At 39.1% G+C, this 27677-nt stretch overlaps 2 protein-coding genes across 2 annotated transcripts in view; one reads left to right on the top strand and one right to left on the bottom strand.

Moving 5' to 3' along the window:
- Window positions 1-236: 236 nt before the first annotated feature.
- kif18a (kinesin family member 18A) lies at window positions 237-27610 on the bottom strand. The gene is made up of 18 exons (XM_077588144.1): window positions 27364-27610; window positions 25994-26336; window positions 23111-23268; window positions 22782-22886; window positions 22519-22629; window positions 22121-22318; window positions 17319-17495; window positions 17151-17225; window positions 16975-17066; window positions 14621-14783; window positions 12374-12538; window positions 10996-11117; window positions 10620-10909; window positions 9882-9935; window positions 4606-4948; window positions 2742-2834; window positions 1419-1504; window positions 237-1290 (listed from the first exon to the last, which is right to left on the bottom strand). Exons 2-18 carry the CDS (start codon window positions 26304-26306, stop codon window positions 1184-1186), a joined length of 2652 nt encoding a protein of 883 aa, XP_077444270.1. The 5' UTR covers window positions 26307-26336; window positions 27364-27610; the 3' UTR covers window positions 237-1183.
- Window positions 27542-27677, top strand: part of mettl15 (methyltransferase 15, mitochondrial 12S rRNA N4-cytidine) — a 43048-nt gene continuing 42912 nt past the window's right edge. The window contains exon 1 of the mRNA XM_077588171.1: window positions 27542-27677. The gene's annotated coding sequence lies outside the window, so the exon portion shown is untranslated.

The raw sequence follows: 27677 nt of genomic DNA, 5'->3' as shown, positions 1-27677 counted from the left end.
GGCTGGTTGAACAATCTAAATTGCCTGAAGGTACGAGTGCGAGCGTGAGTGATTGTCTGCCTCCTTGAGGCCTGCAATTGGCTGGCCACCGATTTAGGATGTCCCCTGCCTGGTGCCTGTAGTTGGCTGGAATAGGCTCCAGCACCCCCCGCAACCCCTGTGAGGATAAACGGTTCAGAAAATGAATGAATGAATAAACGTTATGGTGTGGTTAGGAAAGAGACTTTTTAACAGGCGTGGTTGCTTTCTCTTTATTACAATACAATGTACTCAAAACATTTTCAAAATCTAAAACATCAAAGTATGAGTTATTTTTTTTAATAAACAACAGAAGCATTGGGCATTTTCCTTTCCATCCAGAATATTCATGTTGGAATTAAAGAAAGATCGCAATGGTTTTCACTGAATCAAGAATGACAACTGACAGTGTATTTACAGAATTTACTCTCAAGACAAAATCGAAGCTGTAATCTAAATTAATGTAACATTACTTTCAGGATGACGTTGCAGGAAAAAAAAATCTTTTAGAGAATAGTGGAAAAGTTTTTTTTTGGATGGAAACAGTTTTATTGCTGACAAATTCTCTAAGAAGTCAGGATGATGTACAAATATTTACAATGAACTGCCAAATCTACTGCAACAATATTTCCCTGAATGTTTTACTGTGTTACATATTTGGGAAAACTAAACTTTATAAACTCATTTGTTGCCATTCATGGAGATGGACGTCCAATCCATTTAACATGGAAATAGATTTGGATGTCTATCTTGGGCAATGGCAGCCAAAGAGTTGAACAGGTGAGCAGACAATGTTTGGGCCTGAATGGAGCATTTTAGTAGTAATCATTTGGAAAGAATAAAGTCAAGAGCTACCAAATCCCCCCTGACTATGTTAGCCCAAGTGGATTTAAAGGCTTTGAGCCCAATATTTTCTTATAAAAAAGGACAGCGGGAGTGTTTGGCAGGCAGTTAGTTAGTGAAAGCTTGTTTTTTACCTTTTTAAATAAAATAGCGCAGATACAATCCACCCCAGCATGTAATACTCTGGTTATAGAGCTTCAAATGTTATCAGGGCCATGCAAGTCAGAGGAAAATAAACGTAAGTAAAACTAGGAGGCTCACAGAGCCTAAAATGCAACTTTAAATTGTTTTACATGGGAGTAAGTACAGACATAAAATGCCTTTACATCCATTTGGCCACTTGTGACTTGGGTTTGGCAGGTCGAAGAAGGTTCAAATTTCCTTCAGAAATCCATCTCATAACTCTTTGAGGTTTGTCCACTGCTGAGCCTGATGAAAATAAAAAATAAAAATAGAGCGTCAAACAAGAAGTCACTTTGGTTACAATTTGGCCATTGGATGTTGACCAAAACAACAAACAGGCACTGAATGTTTGCTCTTCTAAACTGATACTTTACCAGAAAATTTGGAAACCCTCATTGGTCCGGAAACACAGGACGCTTTCTTAACCCGCTTTGGTGCAGACAGATTCTCGTCTATCTCCCTAAAAGACAAAAAAGATTTAAAACTTTGTAAATTTTGATGGGGAAAAAAGCTTGAAACTATGTCTAGAAGAATATAAAGATCATGATTCTAATAGGACTGTTCACATATATACAGTGATATACCAAGTACAGTGGTAACTCGACCTACGATCAGCTCTACCTACGACATGCTCGAGGTACGATGAAATTTTCGATTGAATAATTCGCCCGCGATACGATCAAAATTTCGAGATGCGACCAAGCCAGGTGGCCAAGACATGAGAGGCTGTTTATCATTGTAGCGCACTGTCTTTTTTTTGCCTCATCTCTTTCGTGTATAACAGATATCTACGAGCACTGAACGATTTATTCAGACGAGTTTTGACCAGGAAACGCAAAATGCGCATGCGTGGACAAAAAGAGGGCTTTCTGGGTAATGAAGTATACTTGTGCACACAACACCCATAGGCAATGGCACCCTTTCTCAGAATAAAACTTCACTACCCACAATCAATCCATGGGTAGGCTGTTATTCGAATGAATTAGAAGAAATACAACTTTTTCCAATCCAATATCCTGTTTTTGGTGTTGGAGGGTTGGAACAAATTAATTTGTTTTTAGTTCATTTCAATGGGAAACGTCCGCTCGGGTTAAGAAAAGCTCGACATACGATCTCAGTCCTGGAAAGAATTAAGATCGTATGTCGAGGTACCACTGTATAGTTGAAAATGAGTGGGGGGAAAAAGGGGACTGTTTTCTATGCTATTTTTTTCAAGTTGCTGTCAAGTTAAGTCTTCAATGCTGACACCTTCAATATAATTAATTAATGCAATTTGTTTACGATGTCAGCTGAGAGCCTTTAAATTTTAAGATAGAGCAACAAAGCAGCTTGATGCAGTATAATATATGAGGTTCTGTATTCATTTATCTAGGCGAAGTTATACTACGAAGAGTGAGCGTTCATAGTTCAAAAAGGTAAAAAGGATTCCCATTCATCTGTTTACTCATAATTTCACTCATTGGATTTAGAGATTTAATGGGAATAGCTGATCTTGACATGTCTGGACATTGTTGATTCAAGTGTTATCAACCCCCACAAGTCCAAAACAAAATGGACTGTACACTTGTAAAAATGTAAGAGCATTTAACGTTTAAGCCATCCATTCCGATTGTTAGACTTTTGGATGTATCCTCGCCATCTACTAAAGAGCAACTCTAGACACAGTGTTGTTAAAGTTATGATTAAAAAACAATTACCGGTTGAGCTTTCGCTTTCCTTGTGCAGCTGACGTCATGCCCATGTACGTAGGATTGACTCGTGTTATTACTTCTGAGGAAGAAGTCTGGTGTCTGCATAGAGAGAGCCCTGTTAAATTCACTGTCTTTTGCGTGAAACTCACTGCATTCATACCCACCTTTCTATTGCAAAACAAAATAGCCGATGTGCAAGTGTTGAAAATTCTACTTGTTAACACTGTTGAGTGTGTCTCGTGGGGAAGAAACAATTAAGAAGGTTTTTCAGAATTTTGAGTATAAAGGGAGAATTCTTTGGTAGACCTCGTGTGAGATTTGGGTTAAACGTTTCCGTGCATAATCCTTTAAAGTTAATCTCTACTAAATTCAATGTTACAAAACACTTTTTAATGCCATGTTACAAACTGATTTGCTCCAAATACTTAGTTGCTCTATCAACCCATACAAAATCTCCACCAAAAAAGTTCTGTTGCAAGGAAGAAAACAACAGTGATCGAAAATATAAATTTTAGCTAGTAACCAAATCATTTATTCTCTCGGGTCACTAATTAATGAAATGCTATTGAATTATTAATCTTTTATTCACCAGTGCTATAATTGTTTTTATTTAATAACTGAACCTCATCTTTTGATTTTAAAGTGGCAACATTTTTTTGCTTCATTAGCTTTTAAAGAGTGTACCATTTTCAAAGCCATATTAGTTGGTTTTTAGTTGATTCTGTTCTTGTATTCTGCCAATCGTAATTATCAGTCATATGGAGCTGAATGTATCCAACTTGAATATTCAGGAAATTTCAACTCGTGATTGGCCATCGTTGTAGTGCGTGCGTCAGTGGAAAACTTGCCGATATTTGCAATGCGTATGATGATTATGATATCGCAGAGACAGACTACAATTGCTCTTTAATGATAACAAGTTTTGTTACTTCGGCTATCGATGGGACTTCCTGGTTCTAAAATGTCTAGATGTTCTTGTTTCTACCTTAAAAATCCTTACTCCTTGACAATTAACTACTCACACGGTGAGTAAAGGGAGAAGGGTAGATCAAAAACTAGTTGAAAAGGCCAACTTTTGCTAATAAGCAAGGTGAGCAAAGGGGCTATTAGACGGCTGGCTAGACAGTGGTGAGGGGGTGGGGTGAAGTTAACTGAGACAGGCGAGGAGGCCAACTTCTGTCGGCGTGCAAGCTGAGCAAAGTGCCTCAGCTGGATGGGTTGATGTTGCAGGAATAAAAGTCAGTAAAAGACAAGAACTGGCTGTGTGACAAAAAAATTACTAAACCACTACAAATTGACATAAATCAATTTAAATACAGCATTATTAGATAACTGAATTCTTGTTGCGGCTCTGTTTAAAACCAGGAAGTGGCCAACTGAAGACAGGCTCTCGATATCAGTAGACGTGGATGGTGACTGAAGTGGGTCGGTACTTGCATAAGAAGGCAAGGTGTGACATGTCATCATGACCCATTTCAAACCTACTGCCAATGGATTCTCTTACAAATAATTAAACTATACAAATAACATACTTCAACCAATGCCTCCAGCCTTTTGTCAGAAATATGTTTAGAATTATTGGAAAATTACTTTAGTACCTCGTTAAATTCCAATTTGGAAATGGGGTGCCTAGACCAGCTGAAAACAGAAATACTGATCTATAATAATTAAATCATCTCCCCAGATTGAGAGATTTATCTGTGTTCTTTTTAAACTGACTTTATTTTTGTGGGTGCTTTTTGTAAATGTAATCCCATTTTCATTTAACTATGAAATTAACAGTTATAAATGACTAACAATAGTCTGTGTACCACTCACTAAATATTGTTACAAAATAAAAATTCAAGGAAAACAAACCAAACTGTCTCACCGTTTGTGAAGTATCTGGTTGACTTCCTTGACACTTAGAGGATCGATTTCTTGGGTTTGAGTTGTAAAATCCATTGATTCCAATGGCTGAGATTGTGAGATGAGAATTGTTGTGTCTTTTTCGGGTTGAACTTCAAAGGTCATGTTGAGATCCTTGCCAGTCGGGAAACCAAGCAGTAAACCTCTTTGAGCAGGTTCTGGTGTGCACTGCAGAGGAAGAGTGCCCTCCTCTAAACCTTGGGGGAGAGTTTTGGGGCTTTGTGGTGGCAACAATGTTGAGAGATTTCTTCGAGCGCGCCTTTGAGTGAGTACATCATGTTGCAGGTTTGGATGACTTTGGCAACCTATAAATCAAGTAGACCATAAGGATTAGAAGGAATAAAACATATATCATACTTTATCATATATACAGTTGTGGTCAAAAGTTTACATACACTTGTGAAGAACATAATGTCATGGCTTTCTTGAGTTTCCAGTTATTTCTACAACTCTGATTTTTCTCTGATAGAGTGATTGGAACAGATACTTCTTTGTCACAAAAAAAACATTCATGAAGTTTGGTTCTTTTAAGACTTTATTATGGGTGAACAGAAAAAAAGTGATCAAATCTGCTGGGTCAAAAATATACATACAGCAGCGCTGATATTTGGTAACATGTCCCTTGGCCATTTTCACTTCAATTAGGTGCTTTTGGTAGCCATCCACAAGCTTCTGGCAAGCTTCTGGTTGAATCTTTGACCACTCCTCTTGACAGAATTGGTGCAGTTCAGTTAAATTTGATGGCTTTCTGACATGGACTTGTTTCTTCAGCATTGTCCACAAGTTCTCAATGGGGCTCTTGGGACCTGCAGCTGCTTTGAAATGGCTCCAAGTGACTTTCCTGACTTGTTCAAGTCAAGGATTCGCTTTTTCAGATCCATGCTGAGCTCCTTTGACTTTCCCATTGTTGCATTTGCGGGCGTTTGCATCCAACGAGCCCTATTTAAATGGCCTCAGAGAAGTCACCAGCTGTAGTCACTCATAATCACTCACAAGAAGTTAAGAGCCCATGCTATGAAGCTCATTTCACTGACACAACTTTCTAAGTCACCAAAATTGCTAATTCGTGTTGCTGTATGTATATTTTTGACCCAGCAGATTAGATCACTTTTTCTGTTAACCCATAATAAAGTCATACAAGAACCAAACTTCATGAATGTTTTTTTGTGACAAAGAAGTATCTGTTCCAATCACTCTCAGAGAAAAATCAGAGTTGTAGAAATAACTGGAAACTCAAGAGGCATGACATTATGTTCTTCTCAAGTGTATGTAAACTTTTGACCACAACTGTACATATATATATATATATATATATATATATATATATATGAAAAATAAATAAATATATATATATGTATATGAAAAATAAATAAAAACATTCAAATTCTAAGTGAAAGGGTCTTCCATTATTATTATTCTCTTAACATATTAATTTAGCAGATACATTGGATTAGGGATTAATCTGTACTACCTACATATAAACTTTCAAATATACATGAACAGAAACATTGATTTTAGATAAATCACCAGATTAATGACGATACAATAAATTATAGATTCTTTTGATGATAAAATATTTGCCAACAGGAGGATCTTTGTTTACATGTTTGGCGCAGTTGGTTGGGTATCTAGAATGTAAACCTGATGGCATTGAGTGAAGACACAAACAGTTAGCAACCAAAGCCTCCGACAGAAAAACACGTCTAAAGACTGCGGGAGGTTTATGGAAAAGCCTAAAATATGTATTGGCAACAAAACCGAAGTAATTCAAAGCTTGTATGAGATACGGGACGATGGAAAAATGATGCTCTAATTCCTTTCAGTTTTGGCCACAAATCTTTCCTATTTCTATTTAATAAAAAGCCCTGGTCCCTTCACTTGTGAAAAATTAAAGGCTTTCATAAGTCTAGAGGCCTATAGGAAGCGTTTAGAGGCTGTTATTTCTGCAAAAGGAGGATCTACTAAATATTGATGTAATTTTTCTGTTGGGGTGCCCAAATTTAGGCACTTGCTTACTTTTGCTCACGTAATTATTGCACACTTTCTGTAAAACCTATAAATGCCATTTCACTTCTCAAATATCACTGTGTCTGTCTGCTATATGATATATTTAAGGAAATTGCTGATTCCAACCAATGATTTACAGCAATACCTCGACATACGAGCAATTTGAGATACGAGTAAAATTTCGGGCAAATATTTATCTTGATACGAGACAAATTTTGATATAAGAGCAAACAGCGGACGCGAGAGGCTGCTCGCAAGAACATCATGGGCACTGTCTTTCTGGTCCCAACTCCCTCGTGTAATGTCTCTACGAGCATTGGGTGGAGCGTTACATTTTTTTCAGTGTTTTTTTCCCCATTTGTCAGTGCGAATGGCGGAGCTTGTTCGCTAATACGAGAGGAGTACTACTTCCCGGGCAAGTGCTCTATCCCTCTCTCCCCTCCGCGAAATTCGTCTAATTTTAGTGATATTAAACACATTTTAGTACTATAAAACCACTAGCTATTTGTTACTTTGTTAATGGACGGCGAATTAGAACAAATACAAATGTTTTTCCAATCCAATATCCTGTTTTTGGTATTTTTTCAGGTTGGAAGGAATTAACTTGTTTTTAGTTCATTTCAATGGGAGACGTTAATTTGAGTTACGAGTAAATCGACATACGAGCTCAGTCCCGGAACGAATTAAGCTCGTATGTAGAGGTACCACTGTATAAAGGAAAATCTTGAAAATGATCAGGGGGTGCCCAAACTTATTCATACGACTGGATATGTATACGTAGTAGCACCCATTAAAAAGTTAAATACAGTGGTACCTCGAGATACGAGCTTAATCCGTTCCGGGACTGAGCTCGTATGACAAGATTCTCGTAACTCGAGGTAAAGTTTCCCATTGAAATGAATGGGAAACAAATTAATTCGTTCCAACACTCTGAAAAAAACACCAAAAACAGGATATTGGATTGAAAAAAATGTTTTATTTCTTATAATTCGCCATATATTGACAAAGTAATAAATAACGAGTGGTTTAATAGAAATAAAGTGTTTAATCTAACTAAAATTGGGCGGATTTCGCCGAGGGGAGAGAGAGACGCACAAAAGGGGCGGGGGGCTTCGGTTTGTTTTCCACACGACGCACTCGTAAACAGAACAAACACTCCACCCTCACGTTCGCTATCGATGGGCTGTTTGCTGTCGTACTATTCCCTTCAAAATATTCCGAAAATGATGCACACAAATGTCCTCACAATCGGAGAACGCACGACCACTTGCCAACGAGCAGCAGTCTTATCAGCGATCGCACCGCTGCTCATGGGAGCTTCGGGGGCGCTGGCTAGCGGCTCCCTTTTAGCTTGTAGCATCTGTGTTCGCACCCCCTCGAACGGCGCCTATGATAGAGTTGCTACCGGGGATGCTTTTGCGAGCACGAGTATACTTCATTACCCAGAAAGCCCTCTTTTCCCCGCGCATGCGCGTTGTGCGTTTCCTGGTCTGAATAGCTCATCCGGTGCTCGTAAATATTGTTATACACGAAAGATATGCCAAAAAAAAAAATGCCATGGCAACCTGGCTTGGTCGCATCATGAAATTTTGACCGCATCACGGGCGAATTATTCGATCTAAATTTCCCCCGTAAGACGAGCATTCCGTATGACGAACGGTCGTATGACGAGGTACCACTGTAGTTAGAAATGAGAACGAGGTCAAAAGCATATGATGAAGAAAATAACATTAATGGCATTTACTTTAAAGTTCATTCATTCATTTTCTGAACCACTTTATCCTCACTAGGGTCGCGGGGGGTGCTGGAGACAATCTCAGCTGACTTCAGGCCAGAGGAGATGACCAATTTAGAGTGTTCAATCAGCCTACCATACATGTTTTTGGAACGTGGGAAGAAACTGGAGTACCCGGATCAAACCCACGCCCGCCCGAGGAGAACATGCAAACTCCACACAGGTGGACCGACCTGGATTTGAACCCGAAACCTGACTTTAATCAACTGATTACACTTGCAAGAAGGTATCTTCTTGTTCAGTTGGAATGAAAACCCGCCCCCACTGCGGCCCTTTGAGGACCGGTTTGACACCCCTGGTTAAACAGAAAACAAGCAGACCACCAAAAAGCCATTGAATTTGTAAAATGCTGATGACCTTAACATCACTCCCTATATTTTAATGTAGCAGTGTCAAACAAATATGAGTCACACAAAGTTTTCCGATTGAACAGATTAAAATAGCAATAAATAGCGCGTTGCTGTTGCAGTCAAGATATTATATTCTTTGCAATAAATGGTAGCAGAGTGCCTTCCATCACATATTTTTGGCTTGTAGGGGATTAATACATGCATGAGTTGCTATTTCTGGTAGAGGCAGCACTGAATTAGGGTCGCCTGGTTGCTGCTGCCTGTTTTTTATAGTGCGCCTTTTCTGGTTGGTGGAGCTCGGGAATTTACGTCTGCTGACGTTTTTTCCTGCCCTGCTGTGGATCTGCATTTTCATGAATGAAGCTCAAGAGGGATTGGAGTGTTCAATGCAGGGCATAAAAAAACAAAAAGCATTCACGACTGCAAGGGGAAAGCAGAATAGAGGGCTCAATAATATATTGAGATGTGAAGTAATGTGGGAAAATAAACGATTACAAAAGGAGGGGGTGGAGGTAGGGTTAAAATGAATGCAAGAAAAAAGAGCTTCCAGTCATACAACAAATAAATGTAGACATGTTTTAATGTTCTGTGTAGAATTTCAAAGTGTCAACTTTTGTGTACATTACTATAGATAACCTGCCAGGCAAAGTGTCAATTTCCCCTTTCAAAACCTGTCCCTTGTGAAATATGACCACATTTCATTGGCCAAGCAAATTTTAGGGAGGTTCTACTTCTCATATTATCCTGCAGTGTCTATTATAAGGGTTGAAGAAGGGGTAGGGGGACTGACAAAACAGCATCTGGGTGAGGGCAGAGCTGGATAGACCTCAATAGCCTAAAGTCTGTTAAGATGAGAACTCTCATGGAGCTGATGATAGTGTGCATAATTTGGATTGTTATATCCATAATGGGAAAGAGGATTTAGAATATATAGGGTTTGAGAGATCTACTCAGTGAATGAATAATTGTGAGATATGCAAAGAGTTATGATTTCATTAGCGAGATGAAACAGTGGATGCATGTTCCCAATCATGGTAACTTGAGTGATTAATTGGGATAGTAAATTGAAAACAAAAGACAACTTACCTTTTGGAGATTGGGAATTTTTGATGAACGATACTGTTTTTGTCCGCTGTGCACCTGTGTTGAAAAAAGTGCTCACACATTGGTAAAAACGCTTAAAATGCCTTTCTGAATGAATATACATGGTTTAGCTGTATAAATACGATTTAGAACAGTGCGCTTCTCAACTGCTGAGTCTGGAATGGAAATTTGTGTTGTGAACAGGTAGTCAAGAGGAGATATTGACTATTGTACACCCTCAGACTCTGAAAAAGCAACCCTTAAAGGTGATTTCAACATTAAACCATGTGTACATTGTACTTAGAAATATATTGCATAGCTGATATTTTACAAAAGGATTGCTATACAAATAATGCTCTTAATTGTTCTTTGCTTGTGGTGTACAATTAAAATATACACAATAGAATACACCGGGGATTGAACAATCGCTCATAGAGCTGTGAGGCGGATGTGCTAACCACTTACACTATCCCTGGGCCATCTACTAATCAAAATTAGATAAGAGCTTTACAGGTTACTTTATATTTAGCATTATTTTTACTGGTCTAAAAATATGGACATCGGCCAAACATATAAGAAAAATCGGATTGGTCCAAAAGTCAGTATTGGGATAATCCCATTTGTAACCTGACAGATTAAAATGACAATTTGAAGAATAAAATAACTAAATATTTGTTGTTCAGGATGTGGAATAAACACAAAGAAAAACATGAAGGGTCAACAAGGAGCATGGGAACTTACTACAAGGGCTACTCAGGTGGTATAGCAGTTGTGAGAAAGACAGGAAAGGTGCCAATTCTCCACAGAAATTGAGGTTTTCTGGTGCCTTTGTCTCTTGTGCTGTTTCCTTGGCAGATGAACTTGTTACAAGTTGGTCCACCCCTACCTGGTCGGCCCAGGCCACACCTCGCTCTCTTAGCACAAGCTGCTCAAGCTCATGGTTTTTCAACTCATCTTGAACTGTAGCTAGCCCGGCGTCATTCACTGCAGTGTATGATTGACTATAAGCTGGCAGCAATACATTCATCATTCTACAATTCAACATAGAATATTTCAATTAGATTTGTGTTAGTGAAAATGCATTGCTATGGCTTGATAAGAAATATTAACTACCTACTTTTGCATGCGTTTGTTTTCTTGATCTTGAAGTCTAGTCATTTTGACCATGTGCTTGATATGTTGTTGAAGATCGTTCACCTGAAGCTGCAGCCGCTGGCACTGCAAGTCTTTTTCTAATATCTTAGAGAAGAGAATGAAAATAGGTTCATGTGCACAACTTGCAAAAACTAGAAAAAAAAAAAAATCAAACATGCTGGACTGTGTAAATCAGGTCTGAAATTCTATTTGCGAAAATATGTAGGTATGCTTTTGAGAGACAGTATGTTGTGTATAGGAGCTGGTGGAAGTTGTATGTGAGGAGGGGGAAGGTTGGGGACTCTTGACGCAAGACAACTACGAAACAACAGCAGCAAGAACATTTGACCAGAGAGTGCGTCATAGTTCTGGGTCAGTTCTTGGAAGAAAGGATAATGAAGAAAAAAAACATGAACCAGGTTTTAGGTAACTGACTGCTGTGTTACGGCACAGTGTATTGATTTTTTTCTCTTCAGTGATCCATGAGTGACTTGGAGAAATAAAATGAGCATGGTTATAATTAATGGAAGAACAGATAGGAAGAAAACAAAGACAGTCACGATGCTAGTTGTGATGGGCCTTTTTCCAAAACAAAAAAAACACCAAACAATCAGTTTTGAAGGATTCATTATAAATTAATGAGTTTTTTAGTTCATCATGCTCCTCTGTCCGTTCTATTGCATCCTATTAATTGGGATGGATCTTATCAGTTTCAGGTTGATTTATTTAATAAAAGGGACAATAAATATTAATGGACATATAAATGTATTTCTTGAACATTTTGGGATAGATAAAAAAACCCAAATCCAACTGCAAATAAATGTTTGCAAAAAATAAAAAATAAAACCCAAAAAACAATACCATTGTATTAAGAGTGCATTAATGAGTGTGTGCATTTGGATGATCCAGAAGAGGACTGAGAGAATTGTAATGTATTGAGAGATTTTGAGTGAAAATCTCCTTCCATCAGCAAGGACATTGAAGATGAGACTGGCTGGGTCTTTCAGCATGACAATGATCCCGAACACACAGCTAGGGCAACAAAGGAGTGGCTTCGTAAGAAGCATTTCAAGGTCTTGGAGTGGCCTAGCCAGTCTCCAGATCTCAACCCCCATAGAAAATCTGTGGAGGGAGTTGAAAGTCAGTGTTGCCCAACGACAGCCCCAAAACATCACTGCTCTAGAGGAGATCTACATGGAGGGATTGGCCAAAATACCAGCAACAGTGTGTGGAGCTTGTGAAGAGTTACAGAAAACAAATATAAGTGACAAATCAGAAGTCGTATACGATAGAAAAATCAGGATTACCCTAGGAACTGAGTCAGTTTCAGGGGAACTAATTCATTACATGGTTGTACTAACCTGAGCAACCTCATCATTTGACTTCAACAATTTCATCTCGTTTTCAACACGATGAAGGAAGCCATCATTTTCCTGAAAGCGTATTTCTGCATCTTTCAACCGTTTACAAATGTGCTGCTGCTGAGTGCGTAGCATTGCAATCTTTCGCTCATGTTTGCAGGTAGCCTATTGGAAAGGGACAATGCAAATGAGAGAATATTTAAAAAAAAAAGACAATACGCAGTTTTTAGAGAGGAGAGTATCCTAAATTCTCTTTTCCTTTTTCAGAATAACTTCTCATTTGCATAAGAAAAACATTATTTTCTTGGTACATTTTACACCAAGAGACTTCAATGTTAAGTTAAGGCAAATGTGGCTACGTATTTACATTTAATTGGAAAAAAAATCTATAAGTACTTAAGATTTGTTCAGTTAGACTGGCATAATTCCTAGTTGACGTTTTCTTGCTATTTTGTAATAAATTCTAATAAAGTGTTTTAAAGATCAGTAATAGGAATTAATTAAGGAGTTTTTTGTCAGTCCAAACAATACACTGCCAAACTGCCATTGACACTATCCCTGCGAGTAGAGTTGATGAATAATATCTGTTATCTCATATTATATTTAGGTATTTAATTGGTTGATGGGTTGAAAAACTGCACAACAGTTTACGGGCTGGCGTCATATACACTCAGAATTTAGCTGTCGTTTGAAAGTGCTTGAACTCCATCAATGGCTGTGTGTATGTCATGATTTTCAAAACATTTGAACAAAATTTTGAGGCAAATAAGATCTCAGCATCTCTATATAAACTAGGCCTAAGAAGCAAACTGACTGCCTTTCAGTCTTAATGATGCAGTGCGATCTTTGTTTTATGATTTTCTTCTAAATCCATAGAATCAGTTTGAGAGGTGCTAAAAACATCGGTACATGCGGAGAACAAGTGGATTCTCAATTTCTGAGTTATAAGCAGAAACTCTTTTGGTTGTAGATGGGTTTAAAACACCAGCAGCTTTCTGGCCCACCCCTTCCACTATAAAAGGAACAATACCACAATGTGTTTATTATGCACATTTCCTGGATCCTACAATACTGGAAAAACCGAAAAAAGGAGGCGATAAAAACATTATTAAGAGCCACACAAATAGAGACCTATTTTACCAGACTTTCTCTCACTTATTGCAACAGTTGGTATGATCTGTTTGCTCCCTAGAAAAATCAACAACTAGAGTGTCAGAGGAGGGATAAACAAATGTTCGTAACTGCACAAGGACGAACACCAAAAGGTTTATATTTCTCCCCTTCTCAAAATTTGGCTACCCTGCAGTCCACTAATGGAGCATATTAACAGTTCCGATAACCAAGGGGTACAAAAGGACATCACTGCATCTAGTGAGCATTTTATAAAGGCTAGTTTTGCAAACTTCGACCAGACGCAAGAGGGCATTTTATGCTGTTTAATGGGACAGTATGCCTTGTCTCTTTCACCATGAGACTAACTCGTAATATTAGCTGCACCTCTTCAACTCAGCTCCCAAGTCAGCCATGACAAATTCGCAACGAAGGAATGTAAGTTGATGGCTGTGCTTTGATAAAAATATTGAGATGCGTCGATTCATTGTTATGTGTTGGTTTCATTCACGATTATATATTAAACTAAAGATGATGAAAATTGGCAGTTAAAACGGCAATGTAAGATGTACAGGAAATAATGTCTATTGATACATTTAAAAGGATAAAATACTGTCCCCTTCTGCTGCAGACTCAGAGCAACATTGTCTTCTTTAGAATTGTATTCTGGCTTGGATGGTTCAATCATGCAAGATTGTGTTTACAGAAGAAACATGCTAAATTAATTAGCATCAATGCTAGCAAGCACTGTGTGTAATTGACAGTTGGCAGGGAAACGCATACAGAATCCTCACACCTACAGGACAAGCCGTTTTGAAAGCCTTATTTCATGAACTCGGTTTCCCCCCCATACATTCAAATTTGTCAGCGTTGTTAACAGTTTTTACTTTCACTCAATTTGATATTTTATTCCTTGGATTTGACCTTACCAGACTTTTAAGTCTGAGACAGTGAAAAAGTTTAGGGGTGGACCCCCAATTGGCACAGGATGCAAGCAAGGCGGGAGCAGGACTCTGTCCTGTTGTGGTGTGAATTTCAGGCTCTGCCGACTAAGGAGAACAGCTAAGTAAAATGATGACTTAGGCTGTTTTCGTGCAGGCATGATAGAAACTAGAAAGCAGTGTTAGCATCGGCTACCTTCTCAGTCTTTTCTTTGGCAGAGATGTATTGGACCTGCAGATTGTCTTCCTCACTGTAGTGCTGGCGCAACTCATTCTCCTTCAGTTGTCTCTCCAGATCCAGCTGTTCCGTCCTGATTTGGGCACGGTTGGAGAAGACTTGCTGGAGAGATTCTGACACCCTAAAGAGAGACAAACTCACTTACTTTAACTTTCAGAGTATCTCCTTACTAAATTTTACAACCAAAAAAAGAAAACATTTTAATATAAATAATGGCCATATAAATCGTAAAATCTAAATAGGAAGGTCGGCGTTAAATGACAGGAGATGACCATTTTAAATACTTATACATAATGAATAGGTTATCAATTCAATTAACCCTGATGGGGAGTGGGATATATGCACAAGTAAATGAAAATGGAAAGCTGTCACTGAAATGTGACTGCACTCTTCAATGAAACTCTAGTGACGTAGGAGAAGTCGTGGCCTTGCTAGACTGCTGAATTTTTAATAGTGTGAGAAGCATGCACACTCTATTCAGAGACTCTCGCTGTGCGAGTTGTGAATTCTGATGCTACTGAATGAAAAAGGTGGGTGTGAGACTCATTCAGCTTTTCTGTATCCTCCGCCCCAAGTCCAAATAGCCTGATTTGATGCCAAAATAAGCCTCAAAGACATTTAAATACAATAGTACCATATAATCTGATTTATATAGAGATGGGCTATAACATGATAACGACAATTATCATGAAATAACTTTTGTGAACGATAATATTAAAAACGTGATAAAAATTCGATAATTTTAAACTGCAATTACACCACCCGGCCACCAGAGAACAGGGGCACCGTTGGTGAAGAAGATGATGATGAGGAAACGTGATTTTAGCATGTTAGCAATAGAGGCTAACACGGAGCATGAATGCAAAAGGACAATAACACGGCCAAAATAAGCGATTATAAGATGCAGGATAACACCGATCGAACCCACTAAAAGAGCCAAGTGAATTCTACCTGGCGTTTTCTCCAGCCCCCCCTTTTTTTAAATACCACGAAAATATCTGTGTGCAAAGAGCAGCCTTATTGAAAATGTCCTTTGACCCACTGTCCTCATTTGAGGACAGCCTGTAATATTTTTCTTACTTGATATGAAGGTGTTTCCCTAATGTATGTAAATGTTCTGAAAACATTGCAAAGATCAAACACTTGTTATCTTTGGTTAAAATGGGTCAAGTTCATCCAACTTCATTTTAGTTTTTTGTAAATGGCCACGTGTGAGATAAACTTACACTTTCTTTTTGCGAGGCTGAAAATAGTCTGCAATGGTGATGATGTCTTCGGTTGATTATTTTATTGATTTCATATTGTACAGCAACTTTTGGTTGGAAGGGAAATTTATAAAAATTAAGACGCCTGTCAAAATTGCTGCAGGTTTTATTCTTTACATAGTGTAAGGAGGGAGTTATCTTTATGGCACCACAGAACAACAAAAATACTTTTAAAAATCATATTTCTTATTCTTCTTTCTTATAAAGTAAGGTAACAGTTAGTTTCATATTTGAATAAGGAGGGATATTATTTACTTAGTCACAGATGTTTGAAGTTTCAAATTTGAAACAAAAAAGATGCTAGTTAGCGTGATAATTATCTATATACTGATTTTTTTTTAAGCGTGATTACAATTTTTGTCATATCGCCCAGCTCTAGATTTATGAAACACGAGTATGTAAAAGAAACAAACTACTCCAAAATCAGTGGGAATCTGATAAATTAGTCTCTTGCAAAAAAGCTTCAAAATTATTGGAAGAATGAGATAAGAGCTCATCATTCTAGATAAAGATGAATGTGTTCGGCATGTAGTTTCATAGCTTGGATGACTTGGATGGTAAGTAGAGAGAGAGAGAGAGAGAGATACAATTGTACTGCTGTGTACGAATGCCTCCAAATACGAAATGTTCAGAATACGAAAGCCTTTAGTTCCAAGATACGGAAAACAAATCAAAGTTACAAATTTAAACATCCCCTGAAACGTAAATACATTTCCTGTATCCGGTATTTTATTTTGAAATTGTTTCAAGACTCTGCTGGCCTCCCATTGGGTAAGGGAAGCTACAAGGTTTAACATGCCGTAGGTACTATGGTGAGGCCCGGCCATAGTGGACCACAGCGCAACCCTGACTCGAAAACGGCACCCTACAGACAAACGCCAGCACCGTTCTGGTCGGGGTAGAATCCAGTGGTGGACATTTTCTAATGGGGTGGAATTGCGAATGGCATCGGAGTAGATATACTAAAACACGTACATAAACACACAACCTAACAACTTAAAATTAAGTCAAACACTCAGAAAAACTCAAAAAAGACCAGTGACAAACCTTTTGACGTCTGCATGCCTTTGGGAAGGTATAGTGGTAGAGGAAGCCACTTTTTGCTCATAGTCTTTTATTTTCTGTTTCAACTGTATAATCTTGAAATAAAAAGAACATTAATCCGTGATTAGTAATATTTTTGCTTGATGAAAAAAAAAAATGCATTTTTTAGTGTTGTTTACCTCTTGCTTCTGTTTCTCACAAATGACTGCATATTGGCCTATGTGACTGTTCAGGCTTATAACATTACTCTTCAGCTGATTAAGCAAATAAAAGAACATTATGTGACTTATAAAAGTTACTATCCATGTATCACAATACTTTCAGTGACATAACAGATAAATACATACCGAAGATTTGATTTCCTTAGCTCTGTTAGCATATTTCAGAGTGTTAAGCGTGTCATCATATGACTTGGATGAGGGGCTGATGTTGGCAATCATGACAGTCCTGCAGTTGCCTCCCAATGAGTCCTTCAGTATGCGAGTAAGTTTGCTGTCCCTGTATGGTATATGGGCCTTCTTGCTCTAAAATAAATAGACATTTTTGACATGAGTCAAGTAAAGTTGAGATTTTCAAGAATGTTTCAGTTGATGTCTAAACCTCACAAACGCTCGACTCGGAAGGTTTTAGACATACAAAATGCAGGACATACCGCAAAGACAAAACATTAAACAAATAAAAAAAGCATTATTGGCATCAAAATATCTAATGGCCACCCGACTGCTTGAGTGGTTAGCACGTCGGCCTCACAGCTCTGGGGTCCTGGGTTCAAATCCAGATCGGTCCACCTGTGTGGAGTTTGCATGTTCTCCCCGGGCCTGCGTGGGTTTTCTCTGGATACTCCGGTTTCCTCCCACATACCAAATACATGCATAGAAGGCTGATTGGACACTCTAAATTGCCCCTAGGTATGAGTGTGAGAGTGAATGGTTGTCCCTCCCCTTGTGCACTGCGATCGGGTGGCCACCGATTCAGGGTACCCTCCGCCTCTGGCCCGAAGTCAGCTGGGATAGGCTCCAGCATCCCCCGCGACCCTAGTGAGGATAAAGCGGTTTAAAACAGTATTTCAGTTATTTAATCACAAAAACGTCTGCCTCTGCATAGTTTTAATTTAAAAAAGGCATTCTTTCAAACTCAGAGAGAAAGTATGACACATAGGCAGAGCGCATTGCATTGCACCATGTGTTGGATTTCAGTTCAATGGCGACGACTTTCGCATTTCGCCATCACACGTCGCTTCCCATGTATCTCGACCATAAGAGTCTAAGCAAATTATTGTTTGTCTCTTTGGGCCCTCGGACTGTCTGCAATCAATTCAGGGTTTACTGTGCCAACTGCAAGTTAGCTAGGATAGGCTCCATCAGCTACGCGACCCTGTTCAGGTTAAGTGGCATGAAAAATTGATGAATGAAAGAATAACATAATTTGGTGGACCATTTTTAAAGACACTGTCCTTTCTCCTCCAAAAGCTGCCACTGCCCCCATTCAATCATATCGGAGTCAGTAAAAGCAAAATCCGATGCACTTCAAACTTGCTGTTTGGGACCACATTATTACCCAAGTTGCACACCCATACTGTTCTGTTCATCTAATTCCTGATTTCTCTTTGGTGATCCTGTGTTGAAATTGTGTCATGTTTCATAATGCCGCTTTGAACAAGCGCAACAGACTGCATGTAGGACACATTGGCCTTGTAGAAGTTGCTGTGAGCAAAATGAATGAAGAAGCTTTAATCCACTCATTTTAGAGGATGTGCATATTGGAGTCCATTTTTCCTCATTGAAGAATACGCCATAATTCAAGAGTCTTAATGCGTGGAACGTGAAAACAACAGCACAACAATTGCCTTAGGGGTCTGCCTGAAGACCCTGGCGTAGACATAGCTCCCTCTAAAAAATGTTATCCAATCGGATTTCTGTTGCTATTTGCGATCTGCCCTTTGCCCCATATGTACACAAACATGTAATGGGTTCATACTTGGGTCAAATCAGCTTTCTACAAAATTCAATTTTTTCAGGGTCAAGTAATTTTTGTGTAATCCTTCTGACAGACGGACAGGCAACAAGCAACATGCACGCCTAAAAACATGATGAAAATGAAAAATGATGAAAATGTGGACTTTACCCAGCCCCATCATCTCTTCCATTAATAGAATATTAGGTAGAGATGAGATTCCGCATTCCTTACAGATTACGATTATTTGGGCAACTGACAAGCACTTCACAAGAGGGACATAAAAAATTAAAAGTAGCGTGGTCCTTTATCCATTCATTTTAATTTGAATGCAACACAAGGTCCGGTGACCCACGTGAGGATAACGGATGGGATGATGAATGAATGAATCCAAGGGTCCTACAACTCAAGGCAAGTTTAAGACTTTTTAAATGCATTAAAATTCAGCGCTGCTTATGCCATTTGAAAATAAATTTAAGACCAACTAATCAATGAATCAAAACTGAAATACAAGACATATGCAAAACATTTATCTGTTATATTCTAACCCAAACATTCCAAATTCCTTGTAGAATTTCATAATTTTTTAAGTATCACTTTTTTAGTTACATTTGCATGACATTTTGCAGAACTAACAAAATTGGGCCATTTTGCAAATAGTTATCATAAATGGGATTAGTTTTAAAACGATTTATATTTAACTTGATAAAAAGTGTTTTATCTATTAGCTACTTATTTAATCACATTAGGAATTTTACAAATTAGAAATTTACCGTATTTTCACGACTATAATGCGCACATAAGTCTTAAATTTTCAGTAAAATAGACAGGGCGCCTAATAATCCAGAGCGCTTTATATATGGACCAATACTAAAAATGTTATCACGATAAAATAAAATGAATCAGTTGATAGGGTACACCGACTCTACTATTTTCCCGTAGACAAAGTACTGCGCAGTGACTGCTGGGATATGTAGTAGTTCTTTTGTCAATACACCCAATGGATTGTGGCCTGTATACATTGACATCAATACAGCTTGACAAAGCATGGAAAGCACTGTTGGAAAAGTTACGCTAGCTACCAGCTAGCTAATATTTGCGAATGGATTGTGGCCTGTATACATCGACATCAATACAGCTTGACAAAGCATGGAAAGCACCGTTGGAAAAGTTACGCTAGCTACCAGCTAGCTACTATTGGCGAATGGATTGTGGCTGCCTGGACGAACGTTTAAAACTCAGCGTTTTCGATGACTAATTTGGACAATTGTTCAATTCAGACGCAGAAAATGAGGACTTTGATGGATTTGTGGGTGATGATGTGAGTAAGTTGTAAAATGGCTAAATAAAGTACAACTGAACTCAGTTTTGCTTCCGTTGCCTTTTTAAAAACGTGTTTTTAGCTTGTGGGTGTAGCGTGAAAGAACTATAAATCCCAGCAGTCACTGCGCACCGGAAACCGGAAAAAGTCTGGGGCTGCTTCCGGTAGCCAGCGCTATTGCGGCTAGATATTCATATATAATATATAACATATATGCGTCTAAAAAACGGTGCGTCCTTTGTGTGTTTAATATACAGAAATAGCACTCGTTACTGACACTGCGGCTAAAAATACGATGCGCCATATAGTCGTGAAAATACGGTAAGTCATTGTGGTTGGGTCTCTTGAGCACTTGTTTACTAAAAATGAAATTAAACAAACGTAGATTGTTAACCATTTCATAAGAATGTGTCTATGACCGGCGGCACGGTGGAGTGAGTGCTTAGCGCGTCAGCCTCACAGCTCTGGGGTCCTGGGTTCAGATCCAGGTCACGTCCACCTGTGTGGAGTTTGCATGTTCTCCCTGGGGCTGCGTGGGTTTTCTCCGGGTATTCCGGTTTCCTCCCACATTCCAAAATCATGCATGGTAGGCTGATTGGACACTCTAAATTATCCCTAGCTATGGGTGTGAGTGTGCTTGTTTTTCCGTCTCCTTGTGCCCTGCGATCGGCTGGCCACCGATACAGGGTGTTCCCCCGCCTCTGGCCCGGAGTCAGCTGGGATAGGCTCTAGCACCCCCCACAACCCTAATGAGGATAAAGCGGTTTAGAAAATGAGAGATGTCCATGACCATAGGTTTAAAACACCAATACAAAAAAATCAATACATTTTTTTTAAATTACGTACGGTTGATGTGTTTATAGCGGTATTATCTTTTTGCAGAATGCTAATCCTTGTGTAATTATAAATTATATATCTTAGCATGTACGTACTGTATTTTCAGGAACATAAGTCACGCTTTAAAAAAACCCCAACATATTTTTGGCTTAGGCCTAACACTAAAGTGCAAATTATTTGTGTCCCCTCAAACTACTGACTGCCTGTTACGTTATTTTTTTCATGCTAATGTTATCAGGAAAACTGTTATGTTAACATATGCCTATTTAGCCAGTTGTCCTTCATTTTACTATTGTTACTTTAAAATATGTTTGTTCTTGGTTTCTGTTGAAATTAAAAATTGCACTCCGACAAATACGGTAACATGCGTGCACACCTTTGGAAACTAATGAGTTCAAGGTTTTAAAAAGGTATGTAGTACATTTTTTTATATTGATCAAACGAACACACAATTGCTCAAGTCACAGTCTGCAGAAGTTCCCCATCTCGTGGAAGACTTCCTGTGTGTGGTTCCAGTTTTTGTCCAACTTTACAACGGCTTTTTGAGTCTGTATCCGTTTTCGCTACCGAAACCAAGATGGCACCGTTCAAGTGGCAGCCGGTGGCGGTAGCTCCGTCCACTCTTGCTCGTTTTGTGTCTTAATCATTTGATTTGGTGATTCTTAATGATCCATTGACTTTGATTTGCTTTGTACTTTGTGCTTTTGTTTGTTGTTCTGCGGCCTTTGCGACTGTACTGTCTAACTTATAACTATGCCTTTTCTTGCTACTGTCACAATGAAATTTCCCGAATACGAGATGAAAAAAGTTATACAATCCAATCCAAAAGTGTATGATGTCAGATTTTTTTCACTTCTTACCTTGGCTATAGAATGGAAAAAAACATGCTGCCTTGTCATGGTACCACCTGTTTCACATAAATTTTCTATCCATTAATTCCAGGTTGTCACTGATTGACTTCATGTGTTAAGAAACAGTTGTTGTTAGCTAAAACTGCTACAATTGGTAGAGTGCTTTAAACAAATTCATTGAACTTACCTTGGGATCAGCAAGGGCATTTATAACGTTCCCTAGGGCGAGGAGTGAGCGGTTTATGTTAGCACCTTCACGGAAACGTTGCCCTTTGCCATTGGTAGCACTGGCTCTTTCAGAACCAGCCAGGTCGATTAGGCTCATTTTGGCAACACACACATTGGGATTCAAACCAGCAGCTTTGTCCTGCTGTCGCAAATATATCTGGGAAAAAATACATACACACTCATTGTAAGCCATAAGTGTGTTTAGAGTTTTATGATTTTTATAACACTTATAAAGAAGTAGTCTGTTTACTTTTGTATGCGACTATTATTTTTTTTAACTTTGTTTTAGGGGGTTAGGGTTACAATAACAGTTAAAAGTACTTAAAACATTTGAATGTAATAACTAAAGAGAAATACCTGGAAAACAGCATGAGATCTGGAGGAAGAGGCATTCATATCAGTAGGGTGTTGTGTCCTGTTTCGATTTCCAGAATCCAAAGCCTGGAGTATGTTCTCTGCAGTTTTTGGCTGTCCAAACAAGAGATAATTCATTGGGTGTGTCCAGTACTGTATAAGTAAACTACATTTCCATTTGATAGATTGAATTGTTGTTCTTTTCCGCATTGCATTTGGCGACTTTTATATTCAGACTGTTGAGACACAATAGTGTAGCTACAAACCTGGTGCAGCGTAAGGCCTTGAATTACCACCCCTTTGACATTGTCTTCCCTTACTGCAAGAGGGCCTGCATTGGCCAGCAAATCCCTGATCTGTTCATTATAAACCTGTTTTTGGGGGAACAACATTTTAGTAATAAAGCAAAGCAAACTGCGAGATTTTTTTTCACAATACATTGGTAATTACCTGCTTTTAGATTGGGAAAACAATGACATTTTGCCAATTATTTTACATGTTACTGCGCAAACTGACAACAAACATCAATCAATTTATATTTTTACTTTTTATGCAATGTCAATAATAGAACAAAAAATAGGGGTTGGGTTTTCACCTCAAGATAGGAGACTGCAACAGAAAACTCTTTCTCTTCCTTGGCATCGTCCATGCGTTTAAAAAGATCTTTCAAGGTGCGGTACATGACGCCTGGGTCGTTAGGTGTTCCTAACATGGTATGTGTTTTACCTGATCCAGTTGAACCATAGGCAAAAACTAAACAATGAAAGGAAAACAAGAACTTTAAAAAACATTGCCAAAAAATGTTGGGCTTTTTAATGTGATGGATATATGTCCTACTTCATTCCACTTTATTTTATTTCCCAAAATGCAAATGTTCTGGCAGGCTTTAATAAAAACTTAACAAAAATGACAAGCCTGCCCTCATCAAGATATAATCACGAAATAAATTGCATTCATTACATCAGATCATGGAATTAAAATTGCAAGTATCCTGTATTTAGAAGACCAACGTGTTAAGTATTTCAGCTGACATAGAGGTTTCCTCTGCCAATTTGAAGGTAAAATATATGGTACCATTAGTCATTTACTCATTATAATCATGACAAAGTTTTGAACCAACGTGGCGGCGCGCATGGGTGCAGCGGCTCTTTGCTCTCCAGTTTGGTGTTTTGTTTTCTCAATCTTATCGTTATTTACTAAGATCTGCGAGGCAAAGTTTTTCTACAGTCGCCAGGATTTATTTACTCTCGGGAGGAGATGCGATATATCCTTCACAACAGATTACCAACGAACCTACAATATCCCCGAGGAAATCTCGAGACCACCGGGATCTCCGTGGATAGTCAGCCCACTCAGAGTACGACGGAGGCGGCGAAGGGAAAGAGAGCAAAAGTCCGGATGCCGGACAGGCCTAGCTGCTAAGCTAAGGAAACAACCACACAGAGCACCGCTTCCGAGTATCTTCTTGACCAACACCAGATCCATCACCCACAAAATGGACGATTTGGAACTTCAGCTTGCTACCACCAGCTGTGTCAAGAACTGCGACATTATTTTCATCACGGAAATGTGGCTATACCCGCAAATCCCTGACGCAGCGATATCTCTAGCTAGCCGCATGCTACATCGACACGACTTTGCGTGTACATACACAACGACTGGTGCTGCAACAGTAGGCTCATTAACACTCACTGCTCGCCTGATAGAGCTCTTGGCAGTACGGTGCAGGCCCTTCTATCTACCTAGAGAGCTAACGATTGTTATTGTAATGGCTGTTTACATCCCACCGGATGCTAACGTTAGCACGACACTTAGCCTCCTGCTAGCGACTGTAAACAAACAGCAGCTTGACCACCCCGATGAAGTCTTTATTGTTGCTGGTGACTTCAACAAAGCATGTTTAAAGACTGTTCTGCCTAAGTTTAGCCAGTATGTGACGTGTCACACCAGAGGAGATAAAACGCTAGACCATGTTTATTCTAACATCAAACATGCTTATAGAGCCACACCCCTCATTCACCTTGCTGGATCCGACCATCTCTGCCTGTCCCTCACCCCCTCATACACCCCACTCCGGAGGCTAACAAGGCCACAAATAAAGATAATAAGAAACATGGCCCGAGGACGCCCTTTCTCAGCTGCAGGACTGTTTTTCCCGCACCATTTGGGAACTTTTTGAACACCAAAACCTCCCGGACTACACGGACACTGTACTTTCCTATATCAAAAACTGCACGGACACTGTCACTGTTAATAAACATATCCGGGTTTTTCCTAACCAAAAACCCTGGATGACCAGTGAGACACAAACACTCATCAAATGCCGTAGCACCGCCTTCACGTCAGGGGACAAGTTACAATAGAGGGCTGCCAGAGCAGACCTGAAGAGAGGAATTAAAAAGGCCAAGGCAGCATACAAGGAAAATTGAGGAGCACTTCACAGAAAATAACCCCCAAAAGATGTGGCAGGGAATAGGACACATTGCCAATTACAATAACGTGTCTGTTAACACAGATGCCTCACTAGCAGAGGAACTGAACCGTTTCTTTGCCCAAATTTGCAGATGACACCACTGTGGTCGGACTCATCTCAGGGGGGGATGAGTCTGCCCACAGAGATGAGGTCAACAAACTCTTTGTGGTGTTTGGTGAACAATCTCACAGCATAGATCTGGCCCCTGATCCTCATAAATTGAGTATGCGTAGACAAGGTCCAGTCCTTGTCACGGACAAGCTCTCCTGGTCTACCAACACCACAGCAGTGGTGAAGAAGGCCCAGAAATGACTCCATTTCCTGAGGGTACTCAGGAGGAACAACTTGGACACTAAGCTTCTGGTAACCTTCTATAGAGCCACTGTGGAGAGCATCCTGCATTACAGTGTTGTACGCTGGAAGCACGGCAGCAGACAGAAAGGCCATGCAGAGTGATCAACACTGCCCAGAAGATCATCGGCTGCTCTTTGTCCTCACTGGAAGACATTGCCAGCCCTCGCTACCTCAGCAGAGCCGGGAACATTGTCAGGTACCCATACCACCCTGGTCACAACCTGTTTCAGCTGCTGCCCTCTGGCAGACGCTACAGGTCTCACAAAGCACGGACAAATAGACTTAAGGACAGTTTTCCCACAGCAATCAGGACTCTGAACTTGCGTTAGCACGACACACAATCCCTTCTGTGCAATAACTTCGGGGTGTGCAATAATATCTTAGATTGTGCAATATTTTAGAATTTACCTTAACAGAATGTGACTCTTTATATTTTTATATTACTTATTTCTGTTCTTTTACTGGGAAAACGCACTTTGTGGAGTAGCACCACCAATTTCGTTATATGCAGCTGTGTATGATGACATTAAAGCCCATGTCTGAATTATAACGTAGTCACGAGAGGATGATAGAGGATGGCAAATATTAAACCTATGATATTTCAAATTTCAGACTCGAATGAAATGAATTTTGTAGAATGTGCGATGTTACCTGTGCAGTTGAACCCATTCATGACACCATCCAACACTCCTTTAGTGGTGTTCTCAAAAATTTCATCCTGAGTGGAATCCTCCGCAAAGACATGATCAAAGACAAATTTTAGGTCTTTCTTGGTCTTCTTGTTAAGATTTCTATTCTTAAGTCTTTGGGAAGCAAAATAGGGCAATTCTTCTTTTGGATCAAATATCAACATGTGCTTATCAACAACATTGATCACATTGCAAAAATGTTCATTCCTTTCTCTATCGTTGGGTGGTCTCACCCGAACAACCACCTTCACATGGCTGCAAACCTTACTTGCCATAGTGTTCCCTCACCGATGTCTACAGGGTAACTGCAATGACAAAAAGTAACATAACTTTGAGAAAAAAATGTATTGGGATTCTGACAAATATTGAGATTTTCATATTTTGTACTTTTAAATGCATAGAAGCAAGATTTTGAATGAAAAACACTAGTTATACGTAAGACTTCCACATATCATGTTGACAAGAGAACGCGTGAAGGAGCATAGGACCAATGTCACAGGGACACACTTTGGCACGTGCTATAATCAATGATGTCCCAAATCTGATCGTTTGATTGAAAATTGTAAAAAAAAAAGGTAGTTATAATAGGGGTGACCCTACTTGTCATGTCTGGTCTACATTAACTGCGCTATTCGAGGGATTACTGTGTGTATGTGTATATATATACACTATATATACATACACATGTATATATCTATATATAAACATGCATACATAATGATCTATATCATTCAAAAGTTTTTTTCAAAGTTTATTCAAATTGATTCATGGCCCAGCTGCAATACAAACTCCTTGAACAAAGATCCAGCAATGTTCTGATTATAATGTTGTGTTTTTGTGGTGGGTTTGCTTTTCAGAAACCAGTTTATTTTGCTAGCTTAGCATGGTAATGATATCCTTTCATTATGGGTTATATGTTTAAATTAACCTTTTGTTCTATTGGCTTGTAGTTGTAACACTCATATGACTCCTGCTACTTGGGACCTATTTATGGTTCTTTTTTTATATGAAACAACATATTGTTGCTCGGTATTGATATCCATTCATTGCTGAAGGTCTCACTCTACTTTAGGTTTGTGCTTAAAATAATATTTTGTTTTATTGGCTTGTTTGTTGCAATACTAGTGTGGTTGTAGCTACTTGAGGCAAACTGTGGGCGATGTATGACTTTGACGATCATATAACACCGTTCTTTGATCAGGTACTAGTAGATATAAACCATATACGTTTGTTCCATTTAACGAAAAAACAATACGGTATCGGTGAGCGAAGCTAAGCTAACATCATAAGCAAATAGCGCCAACATGCTCAGGACCTTTCTCAATGACTTACCTGTTGTTTGTAAAGGGACACTTTCAATTTTCACGACAGCAATAGTTATAAAATAACACAACAAATTAAATTCTACGATCAATCGGATCGAGCTCGGGGAACGGCTAACATCATCACTGAGACAAGCGCCGAATTTTTTAAAAGCAAGCACTCTTCCTCGGCGAATTCAGATTGGATGTGAAGCAGTGGTCAATGGGCGGAGCTAGGTGACGTAGACGGTTGTGTTGTGAGCGTTGAGCTACGCGTTAGCATCGAGTAAAAATAGATCCCCTGCCCTTTGCCTCACTAAATATATGGAGACGGATTAAGTTGAA

Source organism: Stigmatopora argus, chromosome 2 (genome assembly GCF_051989625.1).
Source record: "Stigmatopora argus isolate UIUO_Sarg chromosome 2, RoL_Sarg_1.0, whole genome shotgun sequence".
In the NCBI taxonomy this organism is placed as follows: Eukaryota; Metazoa; Chordata; class Actinopteri; order Syngnathiformes; family Syngnathidae; genus Stigmatopora; species Stigmatopora argus.
The sequence above is the reverse complement of the archived record's forward strand: the minus strand, read 5'-3'. Positions and strand labels throughout refer to the sequence as shown.